General features: G+C 33.5%; 1 protein-coding gene across 2 annotated transcripts in view; it reads left to right on the top strand.

Moving 5' to 3' along the window:
- The first annotated feature begins 11,154 nt into the window (after positions 1-11,154).
- LOC120626161 overlaps positions 11,155-23,178 on the top strand; it is a 110,077-nt gene continuing 98,053 nt past the window's right edge. For both annotated transcript variants that reach the window (XM_039893515.1, XM_039893516.1), the window contains exon 1: positions 11,155-11,762. In XM_039893515.1, coding sequence (XP_039749449.1) covers positions 11,474-11,762 — 289 coding nt within the window. In that variant the 5' untranslated portion in view covers positions 11,155-11,473. The remainder of the gene's footprint in view (positions 11,763-23,178) is intronic.

Genomic DNA, 23,178 nt, shown 5'->3' with positions numbered 1-23,178 from the left:
CGAGGCGTGCGCAAATAAATGAGAGCCTCTTTCACCGACCGATCGCGGTCGAGACGTCGCTAGAAGCAAATCCTTTTAGGGTTATGAATTAATGATTCATTGCCACTTTAAATTTCTCCATACAAGCCTTGCTTAGGTGTTCGCTCATACGCAATTTACAATTTTGGGTTTACCGAACAATTTTTGAATAATGATGCGGCCAGAACTTTCAACTAGATAAGAATATCTAGTTGAAATTTCTGTAAGGAAAGATTTAGGTATGGAAGGATTTAAGTAAGAAAGCTGCAACCAACATCGCTACATAACCAACTACGTTTATATTTTTCATTCATCATCGGTTTAAAAGTTATTTCGTATAATAATTAGCTTGCTATGATTTCCTTGCTTGCGAAACAGATATAATTATAGATAGGTAGGTACCTACGAAATGTGTGCTAAAACATTGCGTGTTTTATTGATATGTGAAACATAGAATTTTGGTTCGAGAAGGAATATTCTAAGCAGGGTAAAGTTTGCGTAATCTTATTCGGCCAGGCCGATGTAGAATCTCCGAGAAGAGAAGATAACTATTCAATTTTTAAAAACTATATCCAAGCAAGCAATCGTGTTTCGTGTCTTCCTTTAGTCCAGCCAACTTAGATCGCCCATTGTCATTTCTATGCTTTTTACATTGGAGATATGATATGACTATTGTGAATATATGTATTAACTTGAAGCTACGCAAGAAGAGTTTTAAAAAAGTGGCAAGAGCCGTCAATTCAGGTCTAGCGTCGTGTAGTGACGAGTACTCGTTTATTTTGCGCAACTTAGTTAATTGGACTCTCTGAGTTGATGTTATGTACATTCAGTGTGTTAGTGTAAGTTAGGTAATTTAGCGTTTAAGTACTCGTCCCGACCTGTATTCTAATTTCCACTTTCCTTTCCTTTATGATTTGTGCTCTAAAAATTCGAGAAATAATACATACAATAAAACATATCCGAGTGGAACAAAATCAAATATCTGTTTCTTATTGTACCTAAGCATTGTAATGATAGTTTACTGGCTATAATATTGCCTGAGAATGATGTTAAAAGTAAATACCTACCTAAATTAATTTTCAGGAACTCTAGGCATAAACATTGAAAGCAGAAAACTTTTGTCCCTTTCTTATACTGAAAAATGATCTTATTTTCTTTCAACAAACACTATATGTATGTATGAATGTACATAAAATATATAGGTGTCACATAAAATTTGATATTTATTTATCTATATAGATAGTTATGCAACTAAATTTTAGTTTAAAATGTAGTTTATTGTACCTACCTACAATATCTATATATATTATATATATTTACATATCAACACTAAAGCATTTACCTGTCAATCCAGTACTATATCATATATTGCTGCAATTTATGGTGTAAATAAAACCCTAACACATATCATATCGAAATTATGCAATCGTAGTAGCAACAGGATTTATGTTTATTGTTTATACATAACATAATAATAGTAGAACTTTCACACGTCTTACTAAATCCTATTTCTAGTACATATTTATATATTTCTCTTAATATTGAAATATCAGCGAATCGCGTACGTATCTAAACTTTCATATTTAAAATGTGAATAAAAATAAGAACTGTTTACTCTTTATAATGTTAGACACTAAGTAAATATTCTTCATGGTATTCATATAAAATAAAAATAGGTATCCGTAGAATGTAGATATCTAATACGCAAATATTGATAAATGATACATCATACAATATATATTATATACTTATTGTTCCAAGTATATCTTTTTTCTTCTTTAAGCATTATGTAAGAAACACATAAAATAAAAAAAAAAATCTTTCAGCTTTTAGATAATATAATGTTATAAATAAGTGAGTGGAAACAGGATTTAGAAAATTTGCATTTAAAAATATGATGTAAGTATTTGTAATACAATACCATTTTATGTGTTCACTATGAAAATACATTTACTAATTTCTCTTACCATAATTACTGTAGTGTAAAAAGTTGATAAGCGTACCCCTTTTCAAGCTAATAAATCACGTATCTTACTCCAGAAACATTCTGCTCGCGAAATTATAGGTTTTTTTTAATTCAACATCAGAACAACCTCATCATCATCATCATCACTGCAACCGATGGAAGTCCACTGCTGGACTTTTGTAGGGAGTTTCAAAATCCCCGGTCCTGGGCCGCCTGTTTCCAGCGGCTCCCAGCGGCTCATTTGATGTCGCCTGTCCACCTCGTTGGGGGCCGACCAAACGATGCGGTTACCTGTGCGGGGTCGCCATTCCAGCACCTTGGAACCCCGTCGTCAATTGGTAGCTAAGTGAACAACCTACAACAAAGTTATAAAAAAACCTGAGTCGCGGCTTTATTTCCAACCATTAAGTAGATAAGTTCATGCATTACTCGTCTATAATAGATTAGAAATTTTTAAATATTTACATTAGAAATGCGCATAGAAAGCAGAATAAAAAGGTTCTCTTCCCACCGATGCCGAAATTATTAAATTTTATTAAAAATTATTTTATGCCTTTTCTATCAATCTTATTGTAAATCGATCTGAAATTGTAAATACTTAGTAGAGTATATTAATTTACTACAAAGTTATGTAATCATTCGTGATCTTCAAGGTGTTATATTACTTAGACTATGATTGAGCAAAAAGTAAATAAGTATATATAAATAGGTAGGACCTAGACCTATACCTATTATAATGAATCCAACTGAAAATATATGAAAGCAAATAGTGAGGCTAATCTGTATTTAAGTATAGAATATTTGTTGATACTATTTATGAATTTAATACTTAAACTTATTTATTATGATATATTAGTCGGTACATAATATTAAAAATTTCCTTCGATTTGGCATAGGTATTAATGAAACAATGTAACAAGTAAAAAGTTATTGATACAACCAAAACGTTACGCCTCGTTATTTTAAACTTTGGATATTCTTATTAAAAAAAAAAACTGCCATTATATAAGACAACTAGGTACATAAGTTAGTAGAATGTACTTAGATATTTTAATTAAAATAGATACGTATGAGTTCTATAATAATATTATCATAGATTTTAGTTATTAAGATTAAATCCTGTTTTATTTATTATTACTTACCTATAATAAAGATAACTATAGTTTCTTCTGAGTATCTGCTACATGACGCGTAATATTTCACTCACTCTATGCTTTAAAAATTAGATAAATCATATTTGCAAATTACGAAATTCCCGGATTGGAAATCTAATAACTGAGGTAAAATTATAATCATAAAAACAAATGCATAAATGGAATCAGCAGAAAAAAATGGTTTGAAATAAGAATTTCAAGTCAAACCATAGATAATCCAATTTGAAGTAGCCAGTTCGGCAAAGCGGTTTTTAAATGAAAAAATGGAAATATAATATAATTCGAAAATAAAAATTGAATTCTAAAACGACCGCAAAGTTCCCTAAACTTATTCTTATGATCGTCCAAAAACATAAAAAATAAGTATTTATTATTTGTCAACGTCAATTTGTAAAAATTGTAATTGTATTTGTAAAAATTTTGTATAATACACAAACATACCATCTTTCATATTACGTCAGTGGTCGAGATGGAAAAATTCACTTCCCTCTTTACTTCCAACTTCTTAATTTATGCCGGAATCATTTTGTGGTTTAATGGTGACTCTTTATAGTTTTACCAAAAGAAAAACTAAAAGTTATATATTGTCTGAACCCTTTAATTCGATTCATTGAATGACGACATCAAAGTTCTGAAATAAAACGTAGAAATTAAAAGTAAATTTTACCCAGCTTGCACAAAAACAAGTTATAAAACAAATATTATATGGTTAAACGAGCCTGGTGAGAATGTGGTGTGTTCCCAAATGGAACATTACAATCATCATCATTTCAGCCGATTGACATCCACTGTTAGAAATAGGTCTTTTGTTGGGAGTTCCAAAATCCACTTTTCTAAACCGCTTGTTTCCAGCGGCTCCCAGGAAATCAATTAATGTACTCATCTGTGACCATATAGCTTATTCAGTCGTATGTGAGTTTTAAGCTATCTTTCGTTTGAAATCCGGTAAAAGATTGGAGATCGCCTGTATAGGGTTAAATTAACCCTTGAATTCCGTGAAGAAATATTATTTTGCTTCAGAATGACAGGTTATTATGGATGAATAAACGAATACTTTACTTTATTGCGTGCGGAAGAATTTCAAAAAGGTTTTATTACGAACTATTAAATTAAGTAATTGCTGGGAAACAGGTAGTGTTTATATGATCTTTGGCGGGAGACGTGCCATAGTTTCGTTGGCTCTGGATTTTTCTGGTTTGGTACAAAAGTCTAGATACAGAACTTTTTTTCTTCTATTCTAACCACGCTAGGTCTCGGGTGCCTGTGATAAAACGTCAGCATTGTGTCTTAAATTGTTTTGTAAATATTTATTTTCACTGCGTACGAATAAAAATATACGAGACTCCGACAGGGAATATTAAAAAATAGCATAGCGTAGTATTGTATTGGAAGTTTCAATATGATGCGTCTTTTTTTTCCTTAATGTGCCAATATATTCCAAGTCACCTTACTAATAATAATAGTTTAAATTTTAATAAAATCAAAAAATAGTTGTTCTTTTGAATTATATATACATATATTATAACCTAAATTTCCATAATTTTAGAAATTATAAAATTTAATGAAGCCTATATAAAACCAAAAAGTTTGTTTATGTGCCTACATCTTCGGCTTACAGTATTAATTCTAAGTGGTCTAAGTATTAAAAAAAAATTGATACCTACGACTGAATAGGCTGTATGGTCAATGACCTTTCCCAGTCCTGAAGACAAATTAAAAAACAACAACATATAAAAAAACAGTTTTCGTCAGTTCCGCAGTTTTTGAAGTTTAAATAAAGAACGCTAATTAAAAAATTTCATTGAAGATTGAGTTAAGTGCAAATCCCTACCAAAGACCCCTAGCCATGCTGATGTTCACTAGTTTAGACGATGCCGACTCATCTCTATAAAGCAAACTAAACACGAAAGCTCTTTAAAAACCCACTAATGACTCTCCTGAGAACTCTCTTTTTTTATAACATAGGTAAACTATAGTCATAATTATATAAGTAAGTTGACTGTAGATACTTCAAAAACCCTTAAGACGATGGTATAGCTGCTACAAATTTGATGATTGTTTGGAAAAACTATTGCCGTCTCGCTGAGCCTCGCGCCGTTGAGATCTCGATAAGGCAGCTAGATGCAGATCAGACCTTTTTTTTTCAAAAATGACAAGATCGACGCGACGTTTCATATTCCCCTGTTTTCTCACCCTTATCTTTAGCGTAAACATTTTAAAAAAGATTGCATCTAGCTTTCTCTTTTTTTCATGTTATTTCTTTTTCATATTTGTCTTTGTGGTCTCTGAACATGGCAGAAAAAAGGTAATTCTAGAGGGTCAGATTTGCAAAATAAAAAGAAATGATATCAATGGTAGCAAAAAAAACCTACTTTAATGTAAATGCTCTTGAGGTTAAAACAGGGAGAAAATAGGGGGATACGTTTGTATGGAGAATCTCGCTTATACTTTCCTCTTAATAATACAAAAAAAAACAGTTTTCGGGTAGATATTAAGATTTTGAAATGTTTTATATTATTTGTATTGTAAGATTATATACCTATATAATCACTGATTGACTGACTAATCACGAATACAAAGAACTAATTACCCAACTTACTTAAAAGATAGGACCTTATGCGTAAGGGATCTTACGAAATTCCACCGAAGAGCTGTATATGGAGGTTAGAAGTTCTTATGAAATTATATTTTTAAGTAATGTTTAATAATGTGCAATGTTATAGTTTTAGATAAGAAAATACAAGTGTAAGCGTTTTTTGAAAACCCATTTTAGAAGTGTACTTTGAATAGGGGGTGAAAAAATTGTATTAGGATATTTTATTTACTGTTTATTTTAATTTTAAACTTTACTATTTTATCAAGTATTTTTATATTTTTAAAATAACTCCAAAAATGAGGGTTGCAACGGTTGGTTTGTATAAGATAAATAATAATGGCTTCTGTCCTTTAACCTGTCGTAACGTAACTGTTCGTTACTCGAAACTACCATTATTCTAAAGGATAGTAGTTTGAGTAACGAAATGCTTGAACCGTAGTGGAAAATGGATCTTATGTGTATTGTATTAAAGCCGATTCAACAATTCTTCAGCTGAGGTTTATGACAGAGCATAATAATCTTTCACATTCCATACCTTTATAATCTCCAAAAGTTTACATTGTAGGAATGTAGATGGTATTCATTAATAAATAATAAGTAACAATTATTATGTATGTTAATGTTATATATTACAATATATGTAGGTATATTACGATAGTCGATAACCTAATCCAGGGATGGCGAACCAATAAAGTAGGTAATTTAGTAAACCTTATCCAAGTTGTTAATTCTGAAATATATATTAATCTAGAAAGCTCTTCTGGCAGGAAATAAATAGGGAAAGTCCGGGCAAAGCGGACACCTAAATATTTGATCGAGATTTTTTACTGGCTAAAGAATTTTAAGCTATTTTATTCAAAATTAACCCTCGTGCTCGCTTGATTACGGATCAACGTTTTGAAAAAAAATAGTTTAAGTATACGGTTAAAATGCATATTTCATAAAAGCATTTTCACAAAATTTAACTTGAAATATTAGTTTGAAAATATTTGTACCTTAGAGCTTAAAATGTGTTTAATTTCCTTACTGATGTAAAATAAGATATTTTTATCTGTTATAGCTCGTGCCAATTGGCAGATTTTCTACCCAACGCTTACTTATTCCATCGCGTAAAGTTAATTACGATTTATATGGTATCAAAGGTACCTTTCTAGCAAAATTATCAGTTTATGAATCCATTAGTAAAATGTTTTACTTAAACTTTATTTTTCACGGCCAGTTTGCCGTAATCGTCCGCCATCCCTGATAATATATTCTACGGATAACTGCTTAGACGTACAAACAGTAAAATATATTTCTTGAGAGAAACATGACTACCAATTTTGTCTTCCCAACAGATTTTTCAGTTACAGCCATTTCACAGATAAAATCTGCTTGTGCCGGTCATTTTTCAGCTGAGGATTAGGTATAGAATAACTAGCAGATACCAGCAACTTTATCTGCGAAGAATTGCTGATATCCTATAGATTAAGAAATTTTCCAGCGATGTCGATGCCCGTATCCAGAATGCTCAAAGCAAATAAAGTCTTAAATACTAAATTTAGGGATATAACTTGAAAAATTAAGGACCTTCATCCTAACTTTGAGTCCCTACTTCACCAGTAGGGACTGAAAGTATTTTCAATCTGCGTTGCTGTGTTACCATAATTATATTTTTAAGTCTTAAAGATTTCCGCTTATTATTATGGGTATTTATGTAGGTACCGGTGTGTTGCTGTATCAAGAAATAAATGTACCTAGATGGCAATTTGTATTTAAGAATTTAGCGTAGGCCCTTATTTTATTACATTATGGCCTTGTGTATAAATGTTTGAATGTTCGTTGCGAATAAAAATGTTAAATGCTAAGCAAATGTTATAGATGTATTGCGATATTTAGCTTTATTATTCGTATATTGTGGAGAGCAATGTAACATTATGAACCCTAACGGAATGGGACGGAATGCCCCGCAAGCGACAATGGTTGGTAATTAGTTTAGTTTTTTCTTTTATTGCACTACAAGTTACGAGTACCTAGGCCTTTACCACAGAATCTCCGTATTATAAAACCACTGCGCCAGGGAGATACAATAATACGTGACAGTGCAGAAGATACACTTCTTGCGAGTTACTAAGAGAGCTTACAACAATAGAATATATAAGCAGTATTATTTAAACCATCAATTACGTTTACTGGGCTGTTTGGGCTGAAAAAGCCACGTCCCCGTGATACGACACTTATAATATGATAGATGCTAACCTGTTTTACTGTCATCAGGAACTCAAACTGTAATAAGGGGTAGAAACACGTTTATAACTAAGTATAACAGAAACAGTACTACTAACAAATCGTACCTTACTACCTTACTCAAATTGTACCTTTGTAATGCTTTATTAAGTGTAACCGAAGTAAGCAGTTCGTCGTAGGTTCACGTTGTGGCCACATTGGCAATAGCCATACTCAAGTCAGCAAATCTTGCAAACGTCGCCTTTACCTCTTACTCACACTTATCAATACTGTTAACAGTTTTATATTTACTAATTAAACGTTACATAGGTGTGTAAATGTTACGAGTAGCTCGATTTCTACACGTTACTACCACTGCTCCTACTTCAGTTTAGGTCCTGTTTATTCCAGCTCAGGTTTTCAATAATAATTCTCTTTAAAACCATTGCCGCTTACGGGTAGTTGATTGAGTAATCTTGTAGGTACTAACAGTGCAATGTTGGTATTTTGGCAGCGCGGTTAATGAAACCAAGAGATTAATTGTTAAAGAATTTGAACTGAACTCTGCATCTAAACATTTCCTTAATTATAAATATATATTTGCTTAAAATTCTTCTTAGAAGATTTATTCAGATTGAAATCTTGGCCGATCCCAGGAAACTAGTCAGGACAACGTCTTGTTAGTACGTTCCTACTAATAGTAGACTTGTAACTGTTCTCAAGAGGAGAACAAATGTTTCACGCACCAGGCTATTTCAACAGACTTCAAAAAGGGGGAGATGTTAGACTGCAGGTATCTCTGTGTATTTTTAACCAAATTAAAAAAAGATAAAATAATTAAATGTCTCTTTGATTCCCGAAATGGCAAACTATGGCTTTTCAGATCAAAGCAATTTCTGTATCCTATCTCATTAGTTTAAATTTTCGCTTAATCGCTCGCTGCCATATCAAAACTGTAAGTAGATACAACAAAAGTAAGTGAAAGAAAGAGCGCTTTGTTATATAATATAAATATTATTTTTTGTGCAAACTGTTTTTTATTTCACCGAAATCCCAAGATCCTAATATCTTAAAAAGAAAATAAAGAATGCTGGCAAACAAACAAACTTCTATACTATCAAGTACTTCCTGCCCATGCTATCTACCCATATTCTGAATACATGTCATCGTGTGAATACCAAATCAATGAAATCAAATAAAGATCGAAAACATTGAAACTTTTGCTGAAAGCAGCCTACACATATGTACCTACATAATATACTTTTAATTTCAAGGTAAAAGAGTACCTATATAACCCAGGCATTGATTACAAAGACCAGTTTCCTGCAACATTGTGCTCCCGTGTAGCATTTCAGCATGCAGCGTTGATAGTCGCCTATCAACAGTTATTTTTTTCAAGAATTTTTTTAAGACTTCAAATAGTAAAAACAAATTATAAGGAATATTTCTCAGCGCCATCTAACAATCTGACAATGTACTAGAATTACAATTTATGTGAACATGTCCAAGTGCTGCCATCTATTTTGATACCTCAAAACTATAAACTAAATATAATTTGGTTCGCCCGTGCCGACACAAGTGTGTGCACACAGCTCCACGGAACAGCCCCGCTCTAAGCAAGCTCACCGAATGGGCGTCTCCTGCCTCGTGAGCTCTTGCTTCCGACATTAATGCGCCTGTTAACGCAGGCATCAATGGAGAACGATGCGTTGGATTCGACACCCTAACAAATAGACTGAACACTACGGCAGGATCCTGTCAATTTACCAAACAAACAAGCGCGGCCCCATTTAAAATTGCTAAAATAAATTCCTGGTAGCACAGTCTGCCTGTAAGGAAAAGCCCGGGCAAGGAGGCGTAGCATAGATGCCCGTAGCCCCCCAATTGGTCTAGGCCAAACTGAGAAAACCCGAATGTGAATGTTATAGGTATACCCGAATAAATTTTTTAAAAAATTATACATTATGTTCCGTAATATTAAAAACTTAGTTTGTCTAAAGATGTAAATACATTTGCTTTCCTTTTTTTATTTCTGTAAATCAAAATGATATTGGACAATTCATTCAATTTATACATTTTTGACTTTATTCTTCTACAGCTCCATCTATGAGAGTGTTTTAAAACTACGTGTCTCTGTGACTTTGAGCCTACGAGACTCTTACATGTTCCAATAGATGGCGTGTCACAAAAAAGTAGAATGTTGCCTTTCTTCGGATTTTTGCAATAATTAGAGGACAATCTTAGACGATTTTTGGAACTTTAATTTATAATCTTGATAATTATAATTGTCCACCAATCCGTACTGGGTATCCTTACGGCGTTAATCCTTACATAATTCTATTGTGGGAGTAGACCTGTGCCCTGTAGTGGGCCAGTAGTGGGTTTGTATGATGAATGTACAAACATAAAGTTCTGTTTTATAAAATAAAGTATATTTTTAATAAAGTTAAGTACTTGGTGTACATGAGTAATTTTTCGATCGAAACAAAAGTAGGTGGTGCGTGCAAATGTAACACATAAATTACCCAAGTAATGGAAGAATATTGTAAATCTGTGTATAAATAGTCTGTAGTATTGGCAATAGCAACAAAGTTCTAGAAAAGAGACTTATGCTGGTGGAGTGACTATGTTTTTTTAGTTAGTGTGTCTTTTTTAATTACTCTGCTCGAATAGTGTACGAGGGAATCTGAAAATGTTGTTTTGGACACATTGAATTCGTCACACTATATTTTGAGATCGCAACAAAACAGCATGTGAGCTCCGCCCTGCCACGCCGCCGTCTCAAACGTATCGCTTCTTTCGTTTCGAGTTCTCCTTATTTTTTATTTTAAAGCTTAAAAAAACGTTTGTGACTAATCTCAAAGAAGTATAAGTTCTTGCGGGCCTACATAAGAATCATGCAAACGCCAGTGTATTTGTTTATAATTCTCAAGTATGACGTCATATTAATATTAAAAATAATTAATTGCAAATTAAAAGAAACTTATTATTACTACAATGATTATGGTGTTACTATTTATTATTTATTAAGTACAAAAAGCTTTTACAACTACCAGTCACGAGTTAGTTATAGATCATGAATCGCGATAAAACTACAAGATAAATCCCTACTATGAACCACGTTGCGTAGTTTTAGGGAAATATTCAAAAGACTATGGCAGCACCGAGAAACGTATTCATAGTTCATTCATTTATTTCTCACTCGGTCGGCTGCTTCAGTCGCTGAGTGATGTTTGTTTTCGGTGTAGAATGGCGGGATTTCGTCAATATGAAAAGTTTGTAACAAACTTTATTTTCTCATTTTCATGAACGAAACCGTATTTTAGTGTACAAGTAACGATTATATATTAAATTAAATGTCTGTAAAAAGTCAAATAAGTGAAAGTTTGCTAGTTAGGATGTCGGTTGATTCAAAGTGGCAGTTACCTGACATTTTTTGTGTTGTGTGTTGAATGGATGCCGGAATTACGTTAAATTCGCGCCGCGGGTATGGGTGAATAATCTGTTCTAGTGGTTTTGGGAACTTCTTTTGAGATGCCTTTCGTACAACGCGTGTTGGAGCCAAAGTTTCTCTCACGAACGAGTTTGCGAGATGAAAACGGGAAGCCGAGGGTCACGGATGAGGAACTTCAAGCGGTGACCAACTGTACACTCAGTAATGCACTCCGGCAGCTCGCCTCTCTAGTTCTCCTGGCTGAAGACATTTTCAGCGAGCTCACATCGCAGCTTGAAGGAATAACCGAGAGATCGAAATGTGCGCGAACGAAGATCGAATTTATTCACGAGCTGGTTGAAAAATATGACCCGAAGATAGTACCAGTCCGTAAGTACCTACCTAAAAGTACTTAGATTTGCATAAACATGTAATATTAGAAAACTCAGGAACCTAATTATTTAGATTGTATTGCATATTGCAGACTCGACTATTTTTGTTCAAGTTTGTAACCTTGATATCTAGGTAGAAACTTTAAAATATGTATAGGACCTAGGTATTTAACCACTTACTGTTGGGGAACATCCAAATAATAATAAACTTTAGATGGGTTGTAAGATATTGCTACTTTTGTAGTAATTATGTATCTATAAAGTAACTATTTTAATTATTTATTATACTGGCCGTTTCTTGGCGTCTTTTACTTCTGAATCTTGAAAAAAGCTACGTTATGTAAGTATTAAAAGGTTCTTTATCATATTGTAAACAAATAGGTAGGTAGATTTATGTGTAATTTACACGTTTAACATAAATGTACCTACCTGTAATCACTACCTAACTTATTACTATTTATAGAAAGTCGTTTTTATTTTAGATGATATTTAAAATCAAACGATTAATGATAAATAATATCTCTCATCATCACCGAGCACCATTCAACCTGATTAAGGTTTAACCGCATTGACTAGACAATGCGACTCTCTACCTAGTTAGGTTTTGATATTACTGTTAAATCTATCTACCCCCCGTAGCGTCCACACCACCAAGTCCCGTTAAAGATTTGATACCTACCTAGCTAGTTACCTACTATACAATCTTTTGCTACTATCTATTTATCTCTCAGATCCCACTGACACTAGTATATAGTGCAAAGTGTGCATTGAAATTTGCATTGTCTACGTGAAAATGCACATTTCAATATCTCAGAGGTAAAATGTTAAGTATCTTATCTGTTGATACTTTAAAGGTATTTTGAACAAATGCTTAGGTACTTAGGTGCCTACTTAAAATGTTTCTTCCATCGCAAATATTTAGGAACCCAACTTACTTTGTTTATTAATAATTTATGGAACGATTATTATGTACCTACCGAAGGTCCTAAGTATAGTAATATCGGAAACCAATAAAATAATACCACACAATAAATAAATATTTAATACATAATTAGGTAGGTATCTACGAATACATAATATAGCAATAACAAAAGACATGTGTGACCGACAAAACTCAAATTCGAAGTTTTTAAGATACTTTTAAATATTTTTAAATATACTGCGAGATTCCATTTTACAGTAAATCAAAAATAGTCTTTTATTGAATTTGTAGTTTACTGGTTAGGTAGGTACACTAAATCGGTGGTAATGGCACAACATTTCAAAATCTTTCTACCAACCTAATAGATAGTTAGGTAAACATTATATAAGCACAATAGGTTATATCATTAAAATTACGCTCACGTTAAATAAAACGATCATTTGGAAATCTCATTACACCGTACTCCTCAGGCATGCCGGCCTTATAAAAAGCTCCAGCTTGATGCATTACCGAGCGCTATCGAAAAACCTGTTTGTGCTTTCGAGCAGGCCGCAATGGGAAAAAACACCCAGATTCCAATGCAGACCATAAAAACTTCTCGAGATAATTTCAAGAACATCCGATGATGAAGCCGCGGCGCACAACGTTTTGACCGTTTAAGTATTTATATTACACTTGAAAGCATTAAGCGCGATTAGGTGTAGATAATAGTTAAGAGTTTTTTTCAAAGCATATCTAAACTCTATACAAATTAATCCTGTTGATTAATCTATAAGTTAATACCTACCATTCCGGATGCGATGTCAAGTGACCTGGCCTGTGCCTCCGAGAGGATGCTAAAACGCCAGCTCCAATCAACAACCAATCGTTATAGCCCGCCAAAATGAAATTGGAGCATCGAGTTAGGTATAAGCTTTAAATCTCACCTATATAATAATATGGAGGCATTTTCCCAGTTATTCGACCATTATAATATCAATGAATGAATTCACTTTTAATGCACATCAAACGAAAGTACGGTAAAAATTACTATTTTACCGTACTTTCGTTTGATGTGCATTTATATCTTTTGCCCGTGTATAATCTTTACTTTTTATGATATTATTAAAAACGTACTAAATTACGACGCTCAAACAAATAACCTAATTGCCTAAGGTAGGTACACTCGTTTTTAAAATATAGTCCTTTTCTTTACCTGTTCTGTCTGGCGGGGTTATCTTCGGCGGAACCTATTTTGACGAAAATGTTACTGGTGGGAAGAAAACTTAACAAAGTGTAAATTTATTCACATATTGCCGCGGGAATAGCCGCAACTTTTTCAGATAGGCAGGCAGAGAACTTTGCGAAGTACCTACTGCGGGAAATGGGTATTGGCATGGGATTTTTTTCGGCAAGGCCCACCTAAGAGTACAGTGACAGAAAAGTTGCAACAAATATAAATTTTTGTATGTTAATTAAAAGATTTCGATGCTGTTTGCTTATGTCTGAGGTAACATAATTCACTATGAACTAAAATACGCAATTTTATCTAGAGTGCCTACCATAACTTAAGCAAATAAGAACAATAGCGCAATGTGATAATCACAAGTTTAACTATCGACCCTCTTTTTACGTGGCGCCTGGTCGGTATAAGTATCTTTGGGTATTAAAAGAAGCCTTTGTATCGCGCTTCAGATTTCATGATTAAACAACTTAATGCCGATTTGGTTTAAAAGATCAATACTCTTGCCTAGCTATAAGCTAAGCCTTCGAGGCCTGGGTTATGTTAAGGTTCCTCCGTATAGCTGCAGTTTACCGATAGATTTCGCAATGCATAGTTTGATTCCGATTATACAGACACCATTGTTCGGTATCAACGTAAATAATCGTATGATTGGGCCGCATCGCAATTTGCTATTTATGACAATTATATTAGGTACTCGTATGTTTAAAAAATATTATTTTGTGCTACGTTTAAAAAGTGCTTTTCAAACATAACCATAAAACGTTAAATGGGTTGCAATAAAATGTTCTACCCTTGTAATATGCCCCATATTTTTGATGTGAAACTTAAGATTGGTTCTTAAACCGAAGAAAAAGATTTGAAACCGTTTGGTTTCTTTTTAATACAGTATTAATATAGGATTAAGTCTGCGAAGAAATGAGATACAATATATTACACATATCATTTTGTTTTAGTATCCATGGAAAATGATTAATATTTTATATACAACGTGTTAAGGAAAACCGAAATATTACTTCACACGCTTTAGAGGCACATTAATTACTGTCTCTGAGATTTCTCTGTAAAACCGAAACGCTTGTAGTTTATTAGTAAAAGGTAACCGTCGCGTAGCGTAGGTACTATGCGCGCATCGTAAACTCTTGAAATGCTTTTAATTTGTTTGTATGGAAAAATGAATGAATGAATACACTTTTTTTGTACACCAAAGAAAAAAAAGTAGTTCTTTTAGTTTAATATTTAGACACGGTGATTCCTTATGAAATATACGTATGCACTCTTTAACAGTATTTCGTATTTCGGTAACACGTTGTATATGTAATCTATTAAATAATTTTTAAGCATTGTATAAAATAATAAACCTTTTATTTATCCTATTACTCCTTATTGGAGTATCAACTCCATATCCATCTCATTCTCTCGTAGGCTACTTTTCAGAAGTTTCGCTTGTGCCGTGTGAATTGCATTATTTTAAATTACACTATTTACTATATTTCTTAAATTAGGAGTAATTTTAAAGAAGGAAGGATATATATAACAAACCGACAAGCGGCCGCAAACGGAAGGTCCGACGTTAAACCATAATTACATATTATGCTCTGCTCTCTGTAGGTATATTATGTGTTACAGAAATACCATTATTTTTATGCCACTGTATCATTAGTCCACAGTATTCATCATTAGGTGGGTTCGTAGTCAAATGCAAACCTGTCAAAGTGAAAAAGAAAAATGCTTTGCATATCCGTAACGCATCATCTATTTTTAAATCCCATGGGCTATGAATACCATCACTTAAACTAACTCCACCGGACATGTGTGACAAATATAAGTCAACCTATTATGGCCTATAATGCCTATTCATCATCATCATCATCATAACAACCGATAGACGTCCACTGCTGGACAAAGGTATTTTGTAGGTGTTTTGTATTGAGTTCCAAATTCCACGGTTCTGTGCCGCTTGGATCCAGCGGTTACCTGCGACGTGCTTAATGTCGTCCGTCCACCTCGTTGGGGGTCGATCAACGCTGCGCTTACCAGTTCGGGGCTGCCATTCCAGCACCTTGGGACCCCAACGTCCATCCTTTCTCCGAACTATGTGCCCGGCCCATTGCCACTTCAGCTACGCGACTCGTTGAGCTATGTCGGTAACTCTGGTTCTTCTACGAATCTCCACATTTCTGATTCGATCGCGTAGAGATACTCCGAGCATAGCTCTTCCATCACCCGCTGAGTGACTCTGATCCTTCTTATGAGGCCCATAGCCCAATGCCTATTATGAATTGTCTATTTGTTCCAGACCTGTATCAGGGTCAGTTCATTGTACCAGTTATACTTAACAAGAATATATAGAAAACCCAACAACTCAATTTTCGACCTGACTCGGGAATCGTACGCAAGACTTTCTTAAGTAGTAGGTACTCTCCTCGGCAGTTGAACTTGCGAATTTTAATGATAGCAAACCTGAACCTAGAAAATCACATAGTGAATTTCGCACTTCGTAATATTTAAACATTAAGAACAACCAACTAGTTATTTCAACTCTACGTAAAGCAAAGTTCAATGCACGATAAAGGCTTTATCAACTTTCTTTGTAACTAGAAAATGAGCTCAGAGCATGGCAATTAATTTCAACCCATTGCACAAAAATATGATACTGCTATCGAATGAAGCTGATATCGAATCATTGCTCATAATATGAATTCATCCTACAATTCGATTATAATTCTTACGACCAAAAATTTTGCATAATTATGTAGTTTTATTTGAATATCTCCGTCCTAAAACTAAGTAACTCTATGCCAAAAAATAAGTCGATTTATTGCTTAAGGCGTACAGATAAATAAACACACTTTCGCTATATACTATTAGTATGAGTATTATATTTTTTATTTCTTCTAACTTTTGCTTGGGAGACAGTTAGGCTTATTATCGTATAATTAGTAATATTGCTCGGTATCTATGAGATATATGACAAATGAAATTGATTATAATGTTAAAATGCCTCCATGGTAAAACGCCTGAAATGATTTTGGCAAAAAAAATATTAGGGTATAATAAGGTTTTGGGATAATAAACATGATATTTTCTATGCCAAAAACCTTTCTAATAAATATTTAAATACATTATTTGGATTATCCTTTTTACGCAACAAGTAGTGGAATAAAAAATAGGTACTGTCTATACAAATAGGATACGCAAACCGCGGGCAGAGCATAGTAAGTACATAAATACAATGAAATTGATTTGGTTGCGTTAAATATTAATTGTATCTACTTTTTCATAGTTTCGGTCAAAACGTGTACCTCTAAGTATAACGTCCAAACAATGAACGGCTAGCCTCAGATTTCTCATGGTTTATTTATCTCTTGTACAAGACATGTCCGTCCATTATCGTGACACAGTAACGTGAGAAAGACGAAGGTAAGCCATTTGCGACCTTATATGAATCTTAAATATTTTTCAGTGACTCAAATCTATCATTTTCGCTCAAACTGTAGGTATAAAAAAAATGTATAAGTACGTATTTATGTGTTATATTAAGTATTAGAAATTAAAGAAACATTAAAATATATATAATTTTTAATATTATATGAAAATAACTATAAATACAACCTTATAAACCTTATAATATATCTATATGAATATAACTTAATCTAAGACTGGATTTTTTGGTCGCACTTAAAGCAGCGGTAAGTAGCACGAGTAGTTTTCAAAACCCCTATAAAAAATCTCTAATGTTGTGCTATGCCAGTATAACCGTGTAATAAGTTTAAGAAACTCCTGAAGATAAAATGTAATGCGAAAAGCCAAATAGGTAGCAAAATTGGTCTTTTAGTGTTTGAGGAAAACGGTTCAGTTATAAGGTGATATGAAATTTATTTAAATATCGTATTTAATGTGTCAAAAATTTTATAAATTATAATGGCGGCAGCGGTTGAGATCTCAACAACCGGATAATAATAGAGGATATGACTATGTCGTATAAATCATTGCTGGCCTACTTTGTATGGAGTAAATTATAGTTCCCGGGGCCCGCATCTCAGATGACAACGATAAAGTTCTTGATTAGGCAGTAAGACACCGCTATCTTCCTTTGTATATCCGAAGTTCGTACATTGTTTATAAGTACTAGGCGATTTACAGTTAAGTAGCCCTAGAAGTTCTTCTTTAAAACACTTTGATGACAACATAAACCCTGAATCTATTTTTAAATTCGTTTCTACATAATATTATAATTATTGCAGTTAACGTTAAAATCGTTTCGAAAGTCAAACAACTAAAGGTAAATACAAAATACTAATACCGATTACGTATCGGCATGTCTGAATTATATTGAAGCTGTCTGTCATAATCAGAGACTTGTTAGTGATACGGGCCTTTTACGTTAACCAGATAAGGAGGGGAAACTAAGTAGGGACACGCACTGCCTACCGGTTTGGGTTTCAAGCAAATATATAACCCATATAAAATACTTACTTTCTATCTGCGAATATTTACTCCCCATTAGAAATGAAGACATTGTAAACTAGACCTTACCCACGGAAGATAATAAAAAAAACCTTACGGTTCATCCCACAATTACATAGAAAAGACCAACCACTGTTGTTATATTTAGATTCGATGATTGCCGTAGATATTGCTACATGAGAAAAACTTGACGTATAATCAACATTATACAAAACTCCAGTGTTCATTTAAATATTTGACTCTCAAATGTTCCTTTTCAAGCATACTCTATAGTTAAGGCAAGGCCGAACCGCGATCGTGTCCACGTTCGCGGTGACATATTATTCTAATGAAAGTCCATATTTTTTTTTAAATAAATGTTCTATACTTACGACCATGTGCAAACATTTTTTTTCAACTACAAGTTGGCCCTTGACTGCAATCTCACCTGGCGGTAAGTGATGATGCATTCTAAGGTGTCATACCATCCATACCATCGCTTACTACGCGACATCGTCGTATCGGAACGCTAAATCGCTAAGCGGCACGTCTTTGTCGGTAGGGAGGTAAACAGCCACGACCGAAACCTCCTAACATACCAGACGAAAGAAAATACAGAAAATATTTAGTCCTAAATTTAGAATGTTCATGGAATGGAACTCGTGACCGCCACAGCGCTCACCGCTGCGCCACTGAGTTCATTTAAGTTTTTGACAAAAATAAAGTTGATTGCTTGGTTAGGGCGGGCATGGTAGTAAGGATGATTACAGAATATAAATAGAGAAGAAGTAAATATGGGGGAGCGCATAGGGGCATGACGGCATAAGTTAGCATCGTGCCAATTACCGTAACGGCATTCAAGTTGATTTTACTTCAAATGTCAAACGATGTTTCATAGCAGTCTTATTTCGAAATAACTGCCTTCCATAAAGGAAAGGAAAGATCTTATACGCTACTTATCCTTCACTTGGGTCTTACTTGTGCTGTATGGGTTATGGTAAATATATTTTATACTTGCTTTAGCTGCAAATTTATATTATAGCGACTTGCAATTGAAACCGAGTCAGCGATCACCTAATGCCACAGTCCACGGTGTCACCTTTCGTCCCCAACGGAGCCTTTCCATGTAGCATAGCGGTATAGTTTTGCAAGCTATTGAATATCTGCAGTCGCTACGTATTAAGCAAGTCTTCGTCTTGTAATCTGAAACCCAGCTTAAATCTAACGACTCTATATAATACTTACCTAATGTGTTGATACGCGACTCAGTTGCGAAAATAATACGTTTAGAAAGGCTTTACAATGCGCAGTGCAGTTTTAACGCAGTAATACAGTCTCACAGTATTTTTAATGTGCATTTAATAAAATGAGATTATGTTAAATTTTTATATAAATTAAAATTAGAGTAGGTATACAATGTTCTAACCCAGTTTTGATACAAGATGTCTGTATACAACAGTACTACCAGCTATTTAAATTTGTAAACGAATTGTTATTTTTGCGGTAGCATGAGATGCGGAGATGCCTCTGTCAAATATCGCATGATGGTGTCTTTTATTCGTATAGGTCAGAATATCGGCATCGAAAAATAGTACTTATCTGTCACCGATACTATTATTCAGCACGAGTAGCAAATACAATTTTCTGAAATCTCCGGTTGCCTGCGATTTTGTCTGCGCACAATTTTCCGTGACAATACCGTAGCCTATAACTCGCCTCGCCTCGCCTCGAGAAAGCAAGCTTTGAGTCCAATGACATAATAGGTCAAGATTGATTCAGTAGTTTATATAATCCCTACTTTAAAAATTACAAACAAGTTGAAAATACTAATACTTACTTCAGTATTTATAGCATTAGTGTGGCTTAGTACAGACCGCAAATAAATACCTACATACGTAATTTTATTTTGAGATTCTGTTATTGTTACTAGAGAAACAAGAGGAGACAAAAACTATACTTGAGATGCGCACCCCTCTCGGCATTGTGGGAACCACTAAAAGGGAAGAGAGCTTTTTGTCGTTCAATAAATTCCAAGAAAAAGCCAGCCAGGTATGTGTTGCCCATCAATGCCTGCTCTAATGCAAGCTTTTGTATTACGACTTACTAAAAGATTTTGCAACGATCCATGATACGAATCTTGTTAACATTCCTTGAGAATTTTTATTAAAAAGCCGTTGAATAAATTAAATAAATGATGAATGATGTCGGCTACTTTATAAAGTTATTTCTATAATAATAATATTTAATTAATTATTAATTGTTGAAGTAATTATTCTGAGTTGTTGAAGTAAATATCTGGATATTATTTTATTCCGTTAAATGATATTTTTATCTTTTTAACATACCTTTATGGACAGCAGCACCACCTACCGGATCCAATGTATGATGTTAATATAGTAATATGAAATATTCTGATATTATATACCAATCATTTAAAAACATAAAAATCGGTCGAGCAGTTTCGGTGGAGTGCTCGAATTTCAAATTTGTGTGTCAGTGTCATTCATACTGAGATAAGAAATAATGACCCGCCGAATGTCCTGTAAAGCGTTTTAGAATTTCGAAATCCTGAAATAGTATAACTCTGCACTATTATTCATTGGAATCTTCAGTATAAAGTGTTGATGAACCTTAAGTTAAAACATTAATGAATAATTGCTATCAGTAAGCGTGAAAGTCGGTGTAATGCTTTGTACATTATCACCGGTGCTTTATGAGGTTAACATGACTAATTATTATAAGGTTTATTTATTACCCATAATCAACATTTGTGTCTCCTCGTAAAGATAACTTAGCATTGATGTCTTACCTAACGACTTTGAGACGCTACGTATTCCTTGTGCAAGTTGAGAGTAAGTACTTACAATATCCTTACTTCCTTACTAATATTATAAATGTGAATGTAAGTTTGTTTGTTACGCTTTCACACAAAAACTACGTACAGATCTTCATGAAACTTTGTACACATATTCTTGGAGGTACTAGAAATAATATAGTATACTTTTCATTGAAAAAAAAATACGTAAGAAAATAAATGATTGTGATTAAATCTCAAATCTCATATATACTTATGACTATAGGTGTAGACTATGTAGTAGTACGCTGCTTCCCAAAATTACGCGGGCGAAGCCGCAGGGCACATCTAGTATATAATATTTTCATCGTCAGAGAGATCAACAATTAAGTACCTACAGTAATTAAAGAACAAAGATTTATCATGATCAGAGGAATTGTATCATATTTGTGTCTCGACTCTTTTTCTTTGAGGTGCTGAGAGGATGAACTTAAACTACCTACTATAAGAGAGTAAGTAAATATGGGCTACCGTATTTTTTTCCGGTCATAATGAACTTTGCTAATTGTAAGAAATTGATTATTTGACTTGCAAAAATCACATAACCATGTGTCATACATATTTACTTCCTCTCCTCTTATTATCTATTAGGTTCTTCGAGGCAAATAAAATATTACTTTGACGCCTTTTCTGTCTAAATGGTTATCCGCTTTACAAGATTCAGCTACATTTACCTATTACCCTTTAACCCTCTTAACTATGAAAAACATGCTTCTAAGTTATTTTGGGATAAAAATTAAACCAAAGAAAAAAGTAGTTTAGAGAACAGAGATATCCACATAGAGCACAATTTGGTGGCCTTATCTCTACATAACGAATCTTATTACTGTTATAAAATGTTTTATCGATCAAGTCCAAACTTATGACGAACTCTGATTTCGGCAGTTCTAATAAACATAAAAGCTTATAAAAGCTTAAAAAGTTAAAGCTTAAATAAACAAATATATACTAAGACAGTACACACATCCACCATCTAGTATAAACGATTAGATAGTAGTATCTACCAACCTAAGATAACCTAACACCTAATTGATATAAACATTTGATAAACAGTTCTCCGTACCTGTTTTTATGTTCCTATAATTTACTAAGCCATTGATCTAATATTATAATATATTTTTATATACATACATATATATATATTATATGTATTTTTATATATATTATATACATATATATATTATAATATATTTTTGTAAATAACGCACTCAGTCAACAAAAGGTGCATTGGGAAGTATGAAACAATAGGTTGATTTTATTTCTGATCTATGCAGCCAGAGCCGAAGCTGTGACAATGACCTTTAAAAACCCACGCTAATTATACGCTGGCGTCTCAAACGACGGCCGGGGCCAGACTGGTTGCTGGAATGTCTCAACACATACCAAAGTAATTCTTTAAATACATAAAAGTCAAACTTTCCCTTCGATGAACTTGAAATTCAGTTTACGACTTTTACGCGCTACGCGCTTCTTAATCATTCTAAGTCGATTTATACCGAGTTATTTTAAGAATAATATAGTGAATATAAACGATCAACTAATACGTATAATACGTTACATTTAGAGCAAACAGACCCGGCGGCGTAAATATTTATGTTACGGCAATCGCAGAAAACTAACTTCTTGTTTAAAAGGTAGTTGGTATTCAAACCAGTGAATATTATTAAATTTTGCAGTTATTAATAAATATATATAAAAATAATTTCCATTTTTATTTAAAGCTATTAAATGTTATACTGTTCTTGACCACTAAAATATGGTAATAACATTACTTCGCTGATAACGCTTTATAACGGCAAGTTCACAACGGCGTAAACAATCGAGTAATGTGTGCAATGGGGCTTATGATGCAATTTTCGGCAATTCGTCGGCAATTCAAGCGCAGTACCTATCCTCTATGTAATTACGTTATATACTACATAAATGTTCGTATCCGTAATGCCACTTTTCAGTGCACTCTATAAATG

This window comes from Pararge aegeria, chromosome 9 (assembly GCF_905163445.1).
Source record: "Pararge aegeria chromosome 9, ilParAegt1.1, whole genome shotgun sequence".
NCBI classification, from domain to species: Eukaryota; Metazoa; Arthropoda; class Insecta; order Lepidoptera; family Nymphalidae; genus Pararge; species Pararge aegeria.
This window is presented reverse-complemented; position numbering and strand designations above follow the sequence as displayed.